Source organism: Myotis daubentonii, chromosome 7 (assembly GCF_963259705.1).
Source record: "Myotis daubentonii chromosome 7, mMyoDau2.1, whole genome shotgun sequence".
NCBI lineage: Eukaryota > Metazoa > Chordata > Mammalia > Chiroptera > Vespertilionidae > Myotis > Myotis daubentonii.
This window is the reverse complement of record NC_081846.1, coordinates 86,000,530-86,017,429: the sequence shown is the minus strand read 5'-3', so window position 1 is coordinate 86,017,429 and position 16,900 is coordinate 86,000,530. Positions and strand designations below refer to the sequence as shown.

Below are 16,900 nucleotides of genomic sequence, written 5' to 3'. Positions count from 1 at the left end.
CTACAAGTTCAAGAAGACTGAAATAATACCAAGCATCTTCTCAGATCACAGTGGAATGAAATTAGAAATCAACTACAGTAAAAACACCCAAAACATCCAAACACATGGAAGCTAAATAGCATGTAATTAAACAATGAGTGGGTTCCCAATGAGATCAAGAAAGAAATCAAAAACTTCCTGGAAACAAATGAAAATGAATACACAACAACCCAAAATCTCTGGGACATAGCAAAAGCAGTCCTGAGAGGGAAGTTCCTAGTACTACAGGCCCACCTCAAAAAACATGAAAAAGCAACAATAAATTATTTAACCCTACAACTTGAAACAGAACAACAAGAAAACCTAGAGTAAGTAGAAGAAAGGAAATAATAAAGATTAGAGCAAAAATAAATAACATAGAGACAAAAAAACAATACAAAAATCAATGAAAACCAAGAGCTGATCTTTGAAACAATAAACAAAATTGATGAACCAAACTCATCAAGAAACAAAGAGAGAGGACCCAAATAAATAAAATCAGAAATGAAAACAAAGAAGTAACCACTGACACCACAGAAACATAAAGGATTGTAAGAAAATACTATGAACAACTATATGCCAACAAGCTGGCCAATGTGGATGAAATGGACAAGTTCCTAAAAAACATACAAACTCCCAAAACTGAATCAGGAAGAATCAGAAAACTTGAATAGGCCAATAGCAACTCATGAAATAGAAGCAGTAATTTAAAAACTTCTAGCAAACAAAAGTCCTGGTCCTGATGGCTTCACAGGAGAGCTTTACCCAACATTCAATGAGGAACTAACACCTATCTTCCTCAAACTATTCCCTAAAAATCCAAGAGGAAGGAACACTTCCAAGCTCTTTATATGAGGCAAGCATTACCCTAATTCCAAAGCCAGATAAAGACACTACAAAGAAAGAGAATTGCACGCCAATATCCCTGATGAACATAGATGCTAAAATGCTCAACAAAATATTAGCAAATTGGATCCAGAAATATATTAAATGGATCATACACCATGACCAAGTGTGTTTTATTCAAGGGATGCAGGGTGATACAATATTCACAAATCAATAAATGCGATAGATCACACAAACAAATTGAAAGACAAAAATCACATGATATATCAATAGATGCAGAAAAAGAATTCGACAAAATCCAAAGGCGATTTTTGATAAAAACTCTCAGCAAAGTGGGAATAGAGGGAGAATATCTCAACCAAATAAAGGCCATATATGACAAACCTACAGCGAACATCATACCCAATACCCCAAAACTAAAACCATTTCCCCTAAGAACAAGAACAAGACAGGGATGTCTGCTTTCCTCACTCTTATTCAATATAGTTCTGGAAGTTCTAGCTGCAGTGATCAAACAAGAAGAAAACATAAAAGGCATCCAAATTGGAAAGGAGGAAGTAAAACTCTCACTATTCACAGATGACATGATATTGTACATAGATAACCCTAAAGACTTTACCAAGAAACTACTAGATTTAATAAATGAATTTGACAATGTAGCAGGATATAAAATCAACACCCCAAAATCGATGGCTTTTTTATACACCAATAATGAATTCTCAGAAAGAGAAATTAAACAAAGAATCCCATTTACCATTGCAACAAAAATATTAAGATACTTAGTAATAAACCAAGGAGGCAAAAGACTTGTACTCGGAAAACTACAGGATATTGAAAAAAGAGATAGAAGATATAAACAAGTGGAAGAATATACTGTGTTCATGGATTGGCAAAATCAACATCATTAAAATGTCCATAGTACCCAAGGCAATCTATTCAATGCAATCCCTATTAAAATTTCAATGGCATATTTCACAGATTTAGAACAAATATTCCAAAAATGTATATGGAATAAAAAAAGACCCTGAATAGCTGCAGCAATCTTGAGGAAGAAAAACAAAGTTGGAGGAATCACAATACTAAATATCAACTTGTACTACAAACCACTCTAAGCTAAACAGCCTGGTACTGGCACAATAATAGGCATATCGATCAATGGAACAGAACAGAGACCCCAGAAATCGACCCAAGCCATTATGCTCAATTAATATTTGACAAAGGAGTCAAGAACATACAATGGAGTCAAGAAATTCTCTTCAATAAATGGTGTTGAGACAATTGAACAGGTACATGCAAGAAAATGAAAATAGACCTCCAACTTACACCATACACAAGAATAAACTCAAAATGGATTAAAAGAATTAAATGTAAGTCAGGAAACCATAAAAATCCTAGAGGAAACCATAGGCAGCAAAATCTCAGACATCTCTCATAGCAATATGTTTATGGATACATCTCATAGGGCAAAGGAAACTTAAGGAGAAAATAAATAAATGGAACTACCATTAAAATAAAAAGCTTCTATACAGCAAAAGGAACCATCAACAAAACAAAAAGGGACCACACTGTATAGGAGAACATATTTGGAAAAGATACATCTGATAAAGGGTTAATATCTAAAATATATGAGGAACTCATACAACTTAACAAAAGGAAGACAAACAATCCAATTAAAAAATGGGCAAAGGACCTAAATAGACACTTCTCAAAAGTGGTCGTACAGATGACTAAGAGACATATGAAAAAATGCTCAAAGTCACTGATCATCAGAGAGATGCAAATTAAAACAACAATGAGGTACCATCTCACACCTGTCAGAATGGCTACCATCAACAAATCAACAAATGACAAGTGCTGGTGTGGATGTGGAGAAAAAGGAACCCTCCTTCACTGCTGGTGGGAATGCAGACTGGTGCAACAACTATGGAGAACAGTATGTAGTTTCCTCAAAAAATTAAAAATGGAAATCCCATTTGACCCAATAATCCCACTTCTAGGAATATATCCCAAAAAATCAGAAATACCAATCAGAAAGGATATATGCATCCCTATGTTCATAGCACAATTTATAATAGCTAAGAACTGGAAACAGCCCAAGTGCCCATCAGTAGATGAGCGGATAAAAAAGCTGTGGTACATTTATACCACGGAATACTATGCAGCAGCAAAAAAGAAGAATTTCTTACCCTTTGAGTCATAATAAAGGGACCTGGAGGATATCATGCTAAGTGAAATAAGTCAGTCAGAGAAAGATAAGTATCATATGATCGCACTCATCTGTGGAATCTAAGTAACAAAATAAACTGATGAATGGAGTGGATCCAGAGACACAGAAGCATGGAAGTGGGGAATCTTAGAGAGAAGGCGAGGGAGGGTGGGTGGGTGCGAGGAAATCAGCTAAGGACCTTATATGAATATATGCATGGCCTATGGGCACAGACAGTGGGGCAGTGAGGGCCTGGGGTGGGGGGTGATGGCGGGCTGGATGGGGTCAATGGGGGGAAAAAGGGGAATATGTAATACTTTCAACAATAAAGAATTATCTTTATACTTCTTTATAGTTGAAAAAATAAAAATATTTATATTTTCAAAAGCAGAAGTGGTCATATATACTCAAGGAGGACTGACTAACTTTGTTCACCTCATCTTGTGCTTTTTCTTAAAGTTTCTAACCTGTGTGCCTTCATGGTGCATAATAGATGGTATTTCCACAGAATAAGGAAGGATCCTGGATCCCATAAGCCACATCAGGAAAACAAAGTCTGTTAGCTTCACACATACCATAAAATGACAACAGGAAAGTACACACAGTATGTGACACAGTACAGTCCATAGTAAAATAAGCTATTAAAATAATGCAATTCAAATGTTTCGTTCATGTCATAAGGAGCCTAATTAACGATACCATGTAATCGGTCTGACCTGCAGGTTGAAGAAGGAATGATGGTGCTTGACTTGAATGTCTGAAGGTTTAATTGGGACAGGTCCAAGGCCGCCAGGAGCCTGAAAGGGGAAAATGCAAGGAATTGACACATAACCACATTAAGCAACGGTGGCTGTGCTGCTGGCCCTGACATTCTGAACATTAAGTGAACAGCTCTATTCTTAAAGCATCCCTTCCCGCGACCACAGTCGCTACTGCACGTGTGGGGCCTGGAGGTGGCGGTGGCCAACCTTCCCTCCTTGTCTCTTAGTAGAAGTGATTCTTCATTTTCATTTTCTACTGTCGTGGATGCTGCAAGGTGCCACCCAGAACACCTTTAGGCTCAAAGGGTTCAGTCCCCCAGTTGCTAGGAGTCCAGTTCATACAAACAACTCTCTGGGGTCAGCCCTCTTCAGGAGCTGCCCGGGCTGCAGGCGCTGCCTCAGTGAAGGCCACGTGCCCCTCTGAGGGCAGCCCACCTCCAGCGACAGGTCTAATGCTGGGTCCTCTCACCCTATCTCAGCATCAGAGCTCCTCATGAATTCAGCTGAGGCCTTTGTCAAGAAGGTCTGCAGTGCTGCTTCTCTCTCTGTCCACTCCCGCTCCCGCTCCCGCTCCCACCACCCTCGCCCAGCTGCGAATCCCTAAAGCACTGCCAATCCACGCCCTGCAGGCCAAGCTGCCTCAGACACCTAGAGAATCTGAAACAGCGCCTTCTGTATTATGGCACTCAATAAACATGGTATTTCACCTGATCTAAGACACCATAGTTAAATTAGTGTGATGCATGTTAATATGCCATCAACACTAATAAAAGAGAAAAATGGTAATTGGCGTACGAGCTACCCTTTTCATTGGCTAATCAGGGCTATATGCAAATTAACTGCCAACTAAGATTGGCAGTTAACTGCCAACAAGATGGTGGTTAATTTGCATATGTAGGCACAATGCAGGGAGGCGAAAGGGAAAGCAGGAAGAAGCCCCCTGCCACTGACAGTGATCGGAAACCCAGGGGGGAGCTAAGAGCTGGAAGGCAGGGCAAAGGCGGCCCCAGGGCCACCTTTGCCCTGCCCCCCAGCCATGATCGGAGAATCAGGCGCCTTTGCTGCCCTGGCCAGTGATAGCAGGAAGTAGGGGTGGAGCCAGCGATGGGAGCTGGGCACGGTCGAAGCTGGCAGTCCCGGGAGCTAGGGGTCCCTTGCCTGGGCCTAAAGCGGAGCCCACGATCGTGGGGCCGCTGCAGCTGCGGGTCCCCGCTGCCCGGGCTGGACGCCTAGGCCAGAGGCGTTAGGCCTGGGCAGGGGTGGAGCCTGCAACCGCGGGGATCTGGGGGTCCCCTGCCCAGGCCTGACACCTCTGCCGGAGGCCTCAGGCCTGGTCAAGGGGCCGGTCCGGTGATTGGTGATCGGAGGGTGATGAGGGTCAACTCCTCTGGCCGAGGCATCAGGCCTGGGTGGGGGGCGGAGCCAGGGATTGGGGGGATATGATGGTCCCCTTGCCCAGGCCTGAAGCCTGGGTCAGAGGTGTCAGGCTTGGGCGGGGGGTGGAGCAAGCAATCAGAGGGAGATGGGGGTCCCCTGCCCAGGCATGATTCCTGGGCCAGAGGCCTCAGGCCTGGGCGGGGGCCAGAGCCAGTGATCGGGGGGGAGATGGGGGTCCTCTGTCCAAGCCTGACACCTCTGGCGGAGGCGTCAGGCCTGGGCAAGGGGCCGATCCTGTGATTGGAGGGTGATGGGGGTCAATGCCTGAGGGCTCCCAGTATGTGAGAGGGGGGCAGGCTGGGCTGAGGGACACTCCCTCCCCCCCCCCCCACACCCAGTGCACGAATTTCGTGCACCGGGCCCCTAGTCAATTATAAGACACTTCCTAATTTCAAAGATGCTAAATATTTTTAAAAATATATTTTTAGTTATTTTTGAGAAGAAGGGGGGGGGGGAGAGAGAGAGAGAGAGAGAGAGAGAGAGAGAGAAACATCACTGATGAGAGAGAATCATTGATCGGCTGCCTCCTGCACACTGCACATCCCACCACACTGGGGATTGAGCCCACTACCCGGGCTTGTGCCCTGACCGGGAATTGAACCGTGTCCTCCTGGTTCCTACGTTGATGCTCAATGACTGAGCCACGTTGGCTGGGCAAAGATGCTAAATACATTTTAAAAGTTATTTTAAAATTGATAAAATAGAGTATTTGTGAAATGAATTTGAGACCTCTCTAAAGGCAGGAATGCTGGACAGTCTGCTTCTCATCAGCTCTGAGCAGCAGAGAAGCCTTTGTAGAACTAATTAAAGCAGCAAATGAAATGCCTAAGCTTTGAGCTGTTCAAAAGGAATGAGCGCAGTGGCGATCTCTGCCATCAGTGATTAGGTGTCAGATATCTGTTCTCGCTGGAAAATCAGATTTTTTTTCCTCCTAGGACAGCCGTGGGCAAACTACGGCCTCCCGGGCCAGGCCAGGTCCTCTGGGTCTCTCCGTCTGCCCAGCTGCTCTCAGGCCTGAACCTGGGCTGTCAAGCTCCGCTCAGTGCTCTTGCTGGGCCCCAGGCTGGAAAGGGCCAGCCCGGCTCTCAGAGGCTCTGCACAAGTGTGTCGGATGCCAGGCGGTGGCGGTACATGACCCCTGGCTTCCCATTGGCCACAGTCCCTGGTCACAGTCCGGGGGAGCCTCTCAGAGGAGGCAAAGGGACCGAGACAGCGATAGGGCCTGCCTTGGTGTCTGCCGAACAACCATCTGACCGAGCCCGGCCCCTCCCCAGCCCAGCAGCACCCACCAGCTCATCGAAGCCCTGGGGAGGACTGTGGGATGGGAAGGCGAAGGGCAGCACTTGCTTGGGTGACACATAGCCCCAGCTGGAGTGATTGTCTTGACTGTGCCGCAGCAGATGGTATTTGGAGGGAGTCTTCTCTATGAGGGAAAAACAAAACAGCACTTTTGGGGAGACTCCTAAGGTATTTCTATGTGAAACCCCATCTTCAGTTGCTTATTTGTCACACACCATGTGGTACCTGCTACATGCCATTCCAATCACAGTATCTATGTGTGCATGTATTTATTCCCATTTTTAATGTCTCCTTTGTCCTTTACCTCCACCCCGCTCCAAAGTATAAAAAATGTTATTTTATTTTCACTTTATTTTTGGGGAGGACAGGGCAGCCTGAGCCAGGTCCAGGGGCTCGGGCTCAGGAGGGAGAAGGGCTGGAGAGACCAGGCCCGCCTGTGGGTCTGCACCTGAGCCACAGATTGGAAATACATTTTCTGGAAGGAGATGGTGATGTGGCTGTTGGGCTCCTAGAGCTAATGAGGATGGGCCTCCAACAGCCCCAGCCCACCTGTGGATTGGAACTTTTTAAAAATAGCAAAGATAATATGAGGTAAAACACTGTGTGTGTAAATGCTAGGCTGAGATAAAACCAGACCCAGCCAACCAGCCAGCAAGTGTACGTGTTGACTGTCCTAGTCTCTGGCGACCTTACATGGTACAGGGACTTTGCAGGCGTGATTAAGTTAAGGATCTGGACTGAGATGGGGAGTTTGTCCTGGGTAATCTGGGTGGGCCTCAAGCAGCGGTTCTCAACCTGTGGGTCGCGACCCCTTTGGCGGTCGAACGACCCTTTCACAGGGGTCGCCTAAGACCGTCCTGCATGTCAGATATTTACATGACGATTCATAACAGTAGCAACATGACAGTTATGAAGTAGCAACGAAAATAATTTTATGGTTGGGTCACAACATGAGGAACTGTATTTAAAGGGCCAGAAGGTTGAGAACCACTGGCCTAAAGTCATCACAGGATCCATAAAAGAGGGAGAGAAGGGGGTCAGAGTCAGAGAAGGAGAGGTGATGACAGAGGCAAGAGGTCAGTGACGTGAGGAAGTGGCCAGGAGCCAAGCGTGCCGGTGGCCTCCGGAAGCCGGGAAAGGCCAGGGACACAGTCTCCACTGGCGCCTCAGGGACCCAGCCCTGTGGATCCCCGATTTTAGATTTCTGACCTCCACACGTTTGTTCTGAGCCACACGTTTGTGGTGACTTGTTTAGCAGCCATAGAAAACATACGTGTGATTCATGAAAACATCGTATTTCTACGCAGCCAACTTCATTGTAAAGAAACCTCATGCTGTGACGACGGCTGGTCGAAGCATCGCTGACTTCCCGGCCGTATCTCACCTTGTGCTATCGACTGTCTGCTGTGCTTGAGCCTCTTTAATATGGTCTCTCTGTCCATGAAACGCATGATGTCCAGCATTTTAAGTAACCGTCGGTGAACCATGATCTAGAATCAGAAAGAATAAGGGTTTCAAACGAGTCGTTGACACATGCTCATTTCGTCATTTGATTTAATTCATTTTCCCCAACCACAGCTAAGGGCTAAGGCCTCCGCTGTAAGTCAGAATTCACCAGGAGAGTGGCAAGCTGCTGCCTGAGGCCGAGGCTGGGAATTCAACACCAGGATGATGCTGACTTCCCTGAATACAAACGAGACCAGGCTGTCATCTAGCCTTGTCTTACCCAGTTTACGAGACTCGGTTTTCCCATATTTCCAGAGTGCAAACAATGACTATTTCTACATTTCCTTTTTCCAGTGTATCTGAATAGCAATGCTCCCACGGTGTTGCTTTCAGAGTTGAAGGACAAACGGAAGGGACCATTCTGTGGAAATGGGGCTGTGGAATGTGGGCCATGCTCACTGCGCACCGCTGTGCTTTGGCTTCGGAGCGGATGCGCGCAAATCTGTCCTCGTTATTGGAATGATTATTCATTCCGTAACCAACACGCCTTTCCATCCTGTGAAAATTCTTTCTTTTAACACAGGCGTGGGGAACCTTTTTTTCTGCCAAGGGCCATTTGGATATTTGTAACATAATCCATAGGCCATACATAATTATCATCTTAAAAATTAGCCTGCTGTATTTGGTCAAACATTTAATTAACTCACCCCTGATACCGCCCGCGGGCTGGGCATGCCCCACCCCTGGCTTAACAGATATTATGAAGTGCCTACTCTGTGGCCAGTTCTGCGCGAGGCATTGGAAATACAGTGGGAACGAACAAATATTAGCCTGCACAGAGGTGATGGTCCACGTGTGTGTGTAAACTGGGGCTTGGGGGGTGGAATGGATGACAGTAAACACTTAAACAAGATCAACACCATGAAGAAAATAAGAGAGAGTAAATGCACGAAGACATGACTGGGGGCTGGGAAGGGAGTGGTCTGGCCATTCTGCAAGAATAATTAGCGAAGGCTACTCTGAGGGGGTGAGGGTTGATCTCAGACTTGAGTGATAAGGAGGCAATGACCCTGGGAAGAAGGTTCTGGGCAGAGGAACCAGCAAGTACAAAGACCCTGGGCAAGGACCAAAGGAGACATGTTGAAGAGACGAAGAGAAATCCAGCCTGGCCTTGTAGCCTTGATAATAATTATGCAAGAGATTATTATTTTTTTTTATTGAATTTATTGCGTGGACATTGGTTACAAAACATACGGGTTTCAAGTGTACAACTCAGCAAAACATCGTCTGCACACGGCAGTGTGGCAACGCCCACAGCAAAGCCTCTTTCTGCTCCTATTTCCCCCCACCTTTGCCCGCCTCCGCCTCACTCCCACCACCCTTCCCCGGTGCACGAATTTAATGCTAGTTAATCCATAAAAAGGAATGAAGTACTGGTATATGTTACCACATGGGTGAGCCTTGAAAACACGTTAAAGAGAAGCCAGTTGCCAAGGGACATGCATTGTATGATTCCATTTATATGAAATGTCCAGAAGAGGCAAATCCACAGAGACAGAATGTCGATTAGTGGTTTCCAGGGCCGGGGGATGGAGATGACCGCTAGTGGGAACCAGGTGCCTTTTTGTGGCGATAAAAATGTTCTAAAATTAGATAGTGGTGATAGTTGTAGAACTCTGTGAATAGACTAAAAACTACTGAATTGTACACTTTACAAGGTAAATTTTATGGTATGCAAATTATATCTCAATAAAGCAGTTACAAAAGAACTCAATGTTTGATTTCCTTGTGCTGACGACTAAGCAAATTAAAATTTCAATCTGGTGCTGAGATTTACCTTGCGTGCTGCTTGCTGAAACCGTCTCTGTGCCCTGAACCTGCTGACCCAAGTGTTATTAACAAGTGGATCAAAATCAGGTTCAAATTTCTTGCTTTTCTGTGAACATAAAATGAAAGCACATCTCAGATTTAAAATGTAACCCCTAATATAAGCATGTAATAAACATGCTTGCATTTGATCCCCAAACTAGTTTACTTTTTATTTGTTCTGCTTTATAATAAGCATTTACTAAGTGCTTTAGTATACACAGCATCATAGGGGATGCCTATTGGGTTGGGTCTAAAAGTGGGAGTTTTGGGCTTTAAAAAATTTATAGTCTAGTTCAGGAAGCTCAAGCACACACATGTGACCCTGAGGGAGAAGAATGAAGTCAGATGTGGTGGGTGCCGGCACTGCATCCAGACGCAGAGGAGCAGACGGTATGATGCCAGTGGAGGACTGCCATGCTCAGCCTTCCCCCAGCACCAGCAGTGCCTGTATATCATGGGCGCAGTGGGAGGTGCTGGGTCAGTGAATGCAGGGGACAGGGTATCTGAGGGTGTACTGAGGCCAGCCAGAGCCTCAGGCACTGTAGATTCTTGAACAGGGAAATAAAATGAGAAAAATATATCAGAAATGAATGTCTCACATTGCACATACAGTGGGCTGGAGAGGAGAGGGCAGAGGGACAGATATATGAACAGACAGTCTGCTGGATTAGTGGGGGTGAGATCTGAAGGTTGGGCTTGGGTATGACCTTGTGGAAGAGCCATTGGCAAGACTTGGTGGCCAGGTTAAATGTGGGGGAGAAGAAAAGAGGTTGAAATAATTCAGATGTGCAAACCCAGGAAAAGAAAGTGGGGGTGATGAAGGTGGGAGATTAGGAAGAATCTTTCCATTAAAATTAAAAATTGGGGTTCAATCAGGACAGTGGATACTCAGGTGGAGGGGCTACTGTCCCCATTGGACATTTGAAGAAACTAAGGCATCAAGGCCCAGAGGCCTTTTCCAAGGTCCCAAAGCTGTGGTAGAGCTGGGACCTGAAGTCTGGCTCTGGCTTCCTGTCTGTACCCTTCCCACCAAGGGGAGGGCCAATGAAGAGAGGCCCAGAGGCCCACCTTCCGACAGCGGCATGGAGAGCAGAGGGGATGGAAATGCCAAAGGAGAACAGAAGGAGAAAGTGAGGGTGGGAAGGAGAAGCCACAGTATGTGAATTGTGATGTTTTACTGTGAGTACGTAGTAAAAGCACTCTGAAAACATAAGCATATTAAAGGTTATTAAGGATCTCTTGCTAAGAGGATTTATTTAACATCGTTTAGCTTTTTAAAAGTGAGCATTTAAAGAGCTGCCAATAGTTAGTTTCAAAATAAAGGAAAGCTACCCACTTCTTCCAGGTTGTGAACAACCCGCTTCTGGTTAATTTCCGTCGTCAGTCGCTGAAATTCCTCCTCCAAGACAGGATCTCCTCTATCTAGCTGGGTTTTTAATCATCAAAAATATTAAAATTGAATACAAATGCACACGACTTCATTTCTTTTTAAAACTGCTAGAGCCCCATTAGACAATTGGTCAAATCCACCCAAGAAGTTCCGTTGGGAGGGGTGGTGCCATAACTAGGTTAAAGGTATCATTGTAATTATACTCACTGCTTACACATAGGAAGTTTTTATAGAAGCACAAAACTAATACCTTCTTTTTGTAACTAGAGGAAAGTGCCTAGAAATTGTTTCCAAGGCATTTAGAAGTCACAGGAAGGATTTTAAGGAACCATGTAACCACAGGACTACAGAGATTTCTTTGAAAAGCAATGCAATGTCCCAGATTTAAGCTCCTCAGAGCTGGTTATCCAAGTACCAGGTTTTAAAGGCACTTTAAAAGGCAAACGACGCCTGCCCTATCCTGCGTGGCGGAGGTTGGTGGGGTCTGCTCCTTCCTGGGCCTAAGGCCCCCCCTCCTGCCCCCCCCCGCCTGCTCCCCTTCCTCCCCTGCTGCTCCCCTTCCCCCACTGCTTCTCCAGTGGCCCCCCGACCCCAGCTCTCCTTCCTATACCCCAGGAGCCCTGGGTCACCCCAAGGAAGGCTGACTGGGCTGGGACCAGTGTCTGCCCATGCCCGCCACCGTGTACGCTGCAACCGTTTTTGCCTGTCTGTGCTGTTTATTACTTGTTCGTTAGGTAATGTCCAAAACTAGTTTGGCCCTTAGGTATACTGATCATAAGCATTTTTAAAGACTGAACCAGAAGAAATCTATTCTGATTTCCACAATAACACCCTATTCAGAGATGAGAGGGGTACAATATTGTCCCCGGGGGGTGGGGGTGGGGTAGGGGTGATCTGTCCAGCTCTAATTTGCACGCGTCAGGGAGTTTGAGATTGTGGACCTTAGGTTCTAAACACAGAGTTTGTGGGGAGAGACCCAGACCCTCACAACCACTAAACGTAAAATAAAACAGGCAGCCAGCGAAGGGATTGGCAAACAGGTTGTTAGCTAGAAGAAAGGAGGGCGATTCCTTACATCTTGATTAAGACTCTACTTACTATGGTGAACACTTCTGAAGTTAGTGTATCGATCTCCCGTGAGCTCGTCATCCCTGCGGGTTTGTGCCTTCCAGCTAGAATGCTGGCTCCCGCCACGTGCTCCCACCCTCTCCCGCTCCCTTTTTGCCACAGGGCTTGGGCCTCCAGGGCTCCCCGCCACTGGGCTACCAGCCAGGATTCAGCTACCAGATGAAGTCTGGACACACTGAACTGTGTCCCCGCAACACTTGCTCTCCCACTACACTGGGCTCTCAGGGTGGCCTGCTCTTCCTTCTGCTTGTCCTGCTGATTGATAGCAAGGATGCGACAGCTCCTCTCCTGCTCCCCTCAATAGCGTTTGCAAGCCTCTCTCCAGTGTCTGCCCCCCACAGTCTCTGCAGTGGCCTGCTTCCTGCGTCATCGGGAAGACAAGACCACCAGCACTCCCCAACCGCTCCCCCTCTGCATGCAAGCCCGGCTAGACTGCAGCCTTCCTTACTCGGCCTTCTCCAGTCCTTCCTCCTGGTCAAAGGCAATCTTTCCGCCTGACCACGGCCTCTTCCCAAGCATCTTCAGCCTTTTCCTCTGTAATGGCTCCATCACTCTTTGCCCCGCTCATCTTAACTTCTCAACAAACTACTCACTCCCACCCATTCCCGAGAAGTCCGGTTTGGCGTTTCCCTCCTCATCTACTGGAGCTGCTATCACTCGAGGCACACAGGGACTTCCAAGTGGCCACATCCAAGGTGCACTCTCCAGGCCTTGTGATCCCGGAATCCTCTTTGCACTTGACTGATCCCTCCACGTCTGCTTTCTCTGGGTCCTCCAGGTCCCCTGGCCTCCCAACCATTTCTGCTCTATCTCCTTAGCCGTCCGCTGCTCTCCCCTTAAATCATGAAGTTCTCTAGAATTCCTGCCTTGAGCTACCATCTTTCTCAAGATACTTACTTTCCACAGGTCACCACACTTGTTCTGGCGCCAGTCTCTACTCCATGCTGGTCACTCCCAAGTCTCTCTCTCCAGCCCAGATTTGTTCCTTCAGCCACCCCCTGGAAGCCCTCCAGTCACCTCAGATGTAACACAGCCCAAATTAAACTTTTCATCTGCCACCAGACCAGCTTTTCTTCCATGTTTGAGATCTCATTTAACACACATGCACCCAAGCTGGGAACCTACGAACCTTACCCTTCATTTCCAATTTATCTATAGGTTCTAGCTCTATCACTGCACTCAGCACACTTTGTATAATCTCTTAATGGGTCTGTGCCACTTCCGCACTGACCTTCTTGAACTGACCATCACTTATTCACTAGCACAGAATCTTACAGACACTAGGCATTCACTCAATGCACTGGCCAAGTGAATAAACAGTTGAGTTTGTCTGTCAACCAAATGCTGGCGATTACAGCCTTACCTCTCACATTGACCTGGCTGTGGCACGTCTGTGTCACCTTCATCTTTAAAACGGTTAGAAAATATTCCATTGTGGGGTTCACAGAAAACACTTGATATTTTGTCCTTAAAATCATGTGCAAAGGATCTGAATAACATACCAAACTAAATTTAAATGCCAATCTAATATGTGCCTTTCCTAATGCTAAGATTTACAAATGTAATGATTTAACATCCTTTAAAAATAAAAAAGGAACAAATTCATTCAAATATCTGATTTGTACTTCAAATCTAGAAAGAAGATATATTTTATATGAGAAATATATTCACATATGACAAGATACATGATTTTCCCAATCCCTCCTACCCAGTACTGCCACCATGTGTAGCACTGAGTGTGGGGAACACAGACTCCCAAGCTTAAATGCATGTACCAGGGTATTATGGATGAATTGTGTCCCTCCAAATCCATATGTTCAAATCCTAACTCCTAGTCAGGAGATAGGTTACTTAAGGAGGTAATCAAGTTAAACTGAGGTCATTAGGGTAGGAGGAGATTTGGACACAGAAGGAAAACCATGTGAAGACCCAGGGAAAAGACGGCCACCTACAAGCCAAGGAGAGAGACCTCAGGAGGAACCAGTCCTGCCAACACTTTAATCTTGGGCTTCCAGCCTCCGGAACTGTGAGAACATACATTTCTATTGTTTAAGCTACATAGCCTGTTGTATTTTGTTACAGCAGCACTAGCTGACTAATACAATAAGTGATGATTCCATAAGTCCTATCAATCAAGTCTGAGCCCCTGCAACATGGAGCCCTAGCCAAGTGCTATCACCTCTGGTCCCTGTGTGCCCTGTGCTTCAGCCAGTATGGACCTGTCCTTGCTGTTCTCTGCGCCTGCCCTGCACTTAACAGTGCCTGTGCCACAGGGATCCCAGGGGTGTTGCACAGTCCCACAGTTCCCCTCTTTACTCTCCCTTCCCTGAACCTGCAGTGCTGACTTGGTGAGTCAGATGTGGCCTTCTCCTCTAACCAGTTTTCCCCTTTCTGCTCAACCTCTTTGAATGACTCTGACTTGGAGCTTTCATTTGAATCTGGATCTGGCCTGGCTCCTAGCTATTGTTTTTGGGCCTCTCTTGCCTTCATGCCCTGCAGATCCGGGTGCAATTCACACCCAGAATTCCAGCCCAAACTTGAAGCATTCCATCACTCTCAATTGAATGCCTTTGTTCTCTTTAAAATATTTCAGAATTATATCATGTCTTAAAGAAAGCTTTCCAATTAGATGAGTTTTCTCTCCTCTCTGGCTTCTGCATCCCCCTAATACTTAGTATAGGTCTCTTGTGACACTTACAGCCAGCCTTGATTTACAGGTAACAATTAACTGGTCATCAGCCTCCTCCCCTCCCAACTTAACATTTAGTTTTCTTTCTCCTGATATGGCATCTTGCCTATAGCAGGAATTCAAAATAGTTAGTGAACTACATGATATACAATTAGAAGTAATTCTGACCTTGTATTTCTCGTTTATTTTTTGCTGCTCATCAGCAAGGTCTTTTATAAATTTAAAAGCCATATGTTCTTTACCAAGGTGCACCTGCCTGGAAAGAAAAAAACACACACAACTTCCAGAACCCATCAGAATGGAGTCTCTTAGCTATGCTCTATGACTGAAAAGGGATGCTGAGGTATTGGAGGGGACATCGTGGGGAAGAAAAGTTGTAGACTTAAGCAACATAATTAAGATGAATAATGTGCTCTAGAAGATAAAATTAAGCTTATCTTCTAGTGACACATGCTGAAATATTTATGAATACAAAAATCTGATGTTTGTCCAGCTGGCATGGCTCAGTGGTTGAGCATTGACCTATGAATCAGGAGGTCACGTTTTGATTCTGGTCAGGGCACATGCCCAGGTTGCAGCCTAGATCACCAGTGGGGGGCATGCAGAAGGCAGCCGATCAATGATTCTTTCACATCATTGATGTTTTTATCCCTCTCTCCCTCTCCCTTCCTCTCTAAAATCAGTAAGAATATATTTTTAAAAATCTGATGTTCAACATCATTAGTCATTAAGGAAATGAAAATCAAACTACAATGATGTACCACTTCACACCCACTAGTATGGCGATGATGATGATGATGATAATGATAATGATAATAATAATAAAAAAACAACAGGTATTGTCAAGGATGTAGAGAAATTGGAATGCTTAAACATTTCTGATGGGAATATCAAATGGTTGGCCATGCTGGAAAACTTGGCAGCTTTGCAAAATGTTAAACATAGAATTACCACATGACCAAGCAATTCCACTCCTTGCTCTCTGCCCATGAGAACTGAAGATATGTTCATACAAAAACTTGTATATAAATGTTCATAGCAGCATTATTCACAATCACCAAAAAATGGAAACCACCCAAATATCTACTGATGAATGGATAAACAAAATGCAGTCTGTCCATATTATGCAATATTATTCAGCCATAAAAAGGAATGAAGTCCCGATAGATGCTATGACATAGATGAACCTTGAAAACATGTCAAATGAAAGAAGCCAGCTGCAAAAGGTCACGTATTGTATGATACCATTTGTATGAAATGTCCAGAATAGGCAAATCTATAGTGGTTGCCAGGGCCTAGGGGAGAAGGGAATGAGAATGACTGACTGCTCAATGGGTATAGAGTTTCTTTCTGGGGTGATGCAAATGTTCTGGAGCTAATTAATGGTGATAGTCACACAGTATTGTGAATATACCTGCACACTTTAAAATTATTAAAATGGTGAATTTTATGTTTTATGCATTTTATCACAGTTTAAAGATATCTGGTATGTAATATATTTATCATGAAACGTGGTACATGTTAAAAATGAGTAGTAGCTATGGTTTTACAAGTGGAATGGGTCTAGCTGGCGTGGCTCAGTGATTGAACCAGGAGGTCACAGCTCAATTCCCGGTCAGGGCAAATGCCCAGGTTGCAGGCATGCTAGAGGCAGCTGATCAATGATTCTCTCTCATCATTGATGTTTCTCTCTCTCTCTCTCTCTCTCTCTCTCTCTCTCTCTTCTTCTCTGAAATCAATAAAAATATATTTTAAAAAAAGAAAAAAGAATGAAAGGGTGTTTCTGGAGAACTGTTTTAGATTAAAGGAGA

At 45.1% G+C, this 16,900-nt stretch overlaps 1 protein-coding gene across 1 annotated transcript in view; it reads right to left on the bottom strand.

Moving 5' to 3' along the window:
- CFAP221 (cilia and flagella associated protein 221) overlaps nt 1-16,900 on the bottom strand; it is a 97,548-nt gene that overhangs the window by 25,925 nt on the left and 54,723 nt on the right. Inside the window, exons 11-16 of the mRNA XM_059702516.1 lie at nt 15,258-15,345; nt 11,219-11,308; nt 9,851-9,949; nt 7,952-8,057; nt 6,558-6,691; nt 3,787-3,867 (exon numbers count right to left, since the gene is read on the bottom strand). Coding sequence (XP_059558499.1) covers nt 3,787-3,867; nt 6,558-6,691; nt 7,952-8,057; nt 9,851-9,949; nt 11,219-11,308; nt 15,258-15,345 — 598 coding nt within the window. The remainder of the gene's footprint in view (nt 1-3,786; nt 3,868-6,557; nt 6,692-7,951; nt 8,058-9,850; nt 9,950-11,218; nt 11,309-15,257; nt 15,346-16,900) is intronic.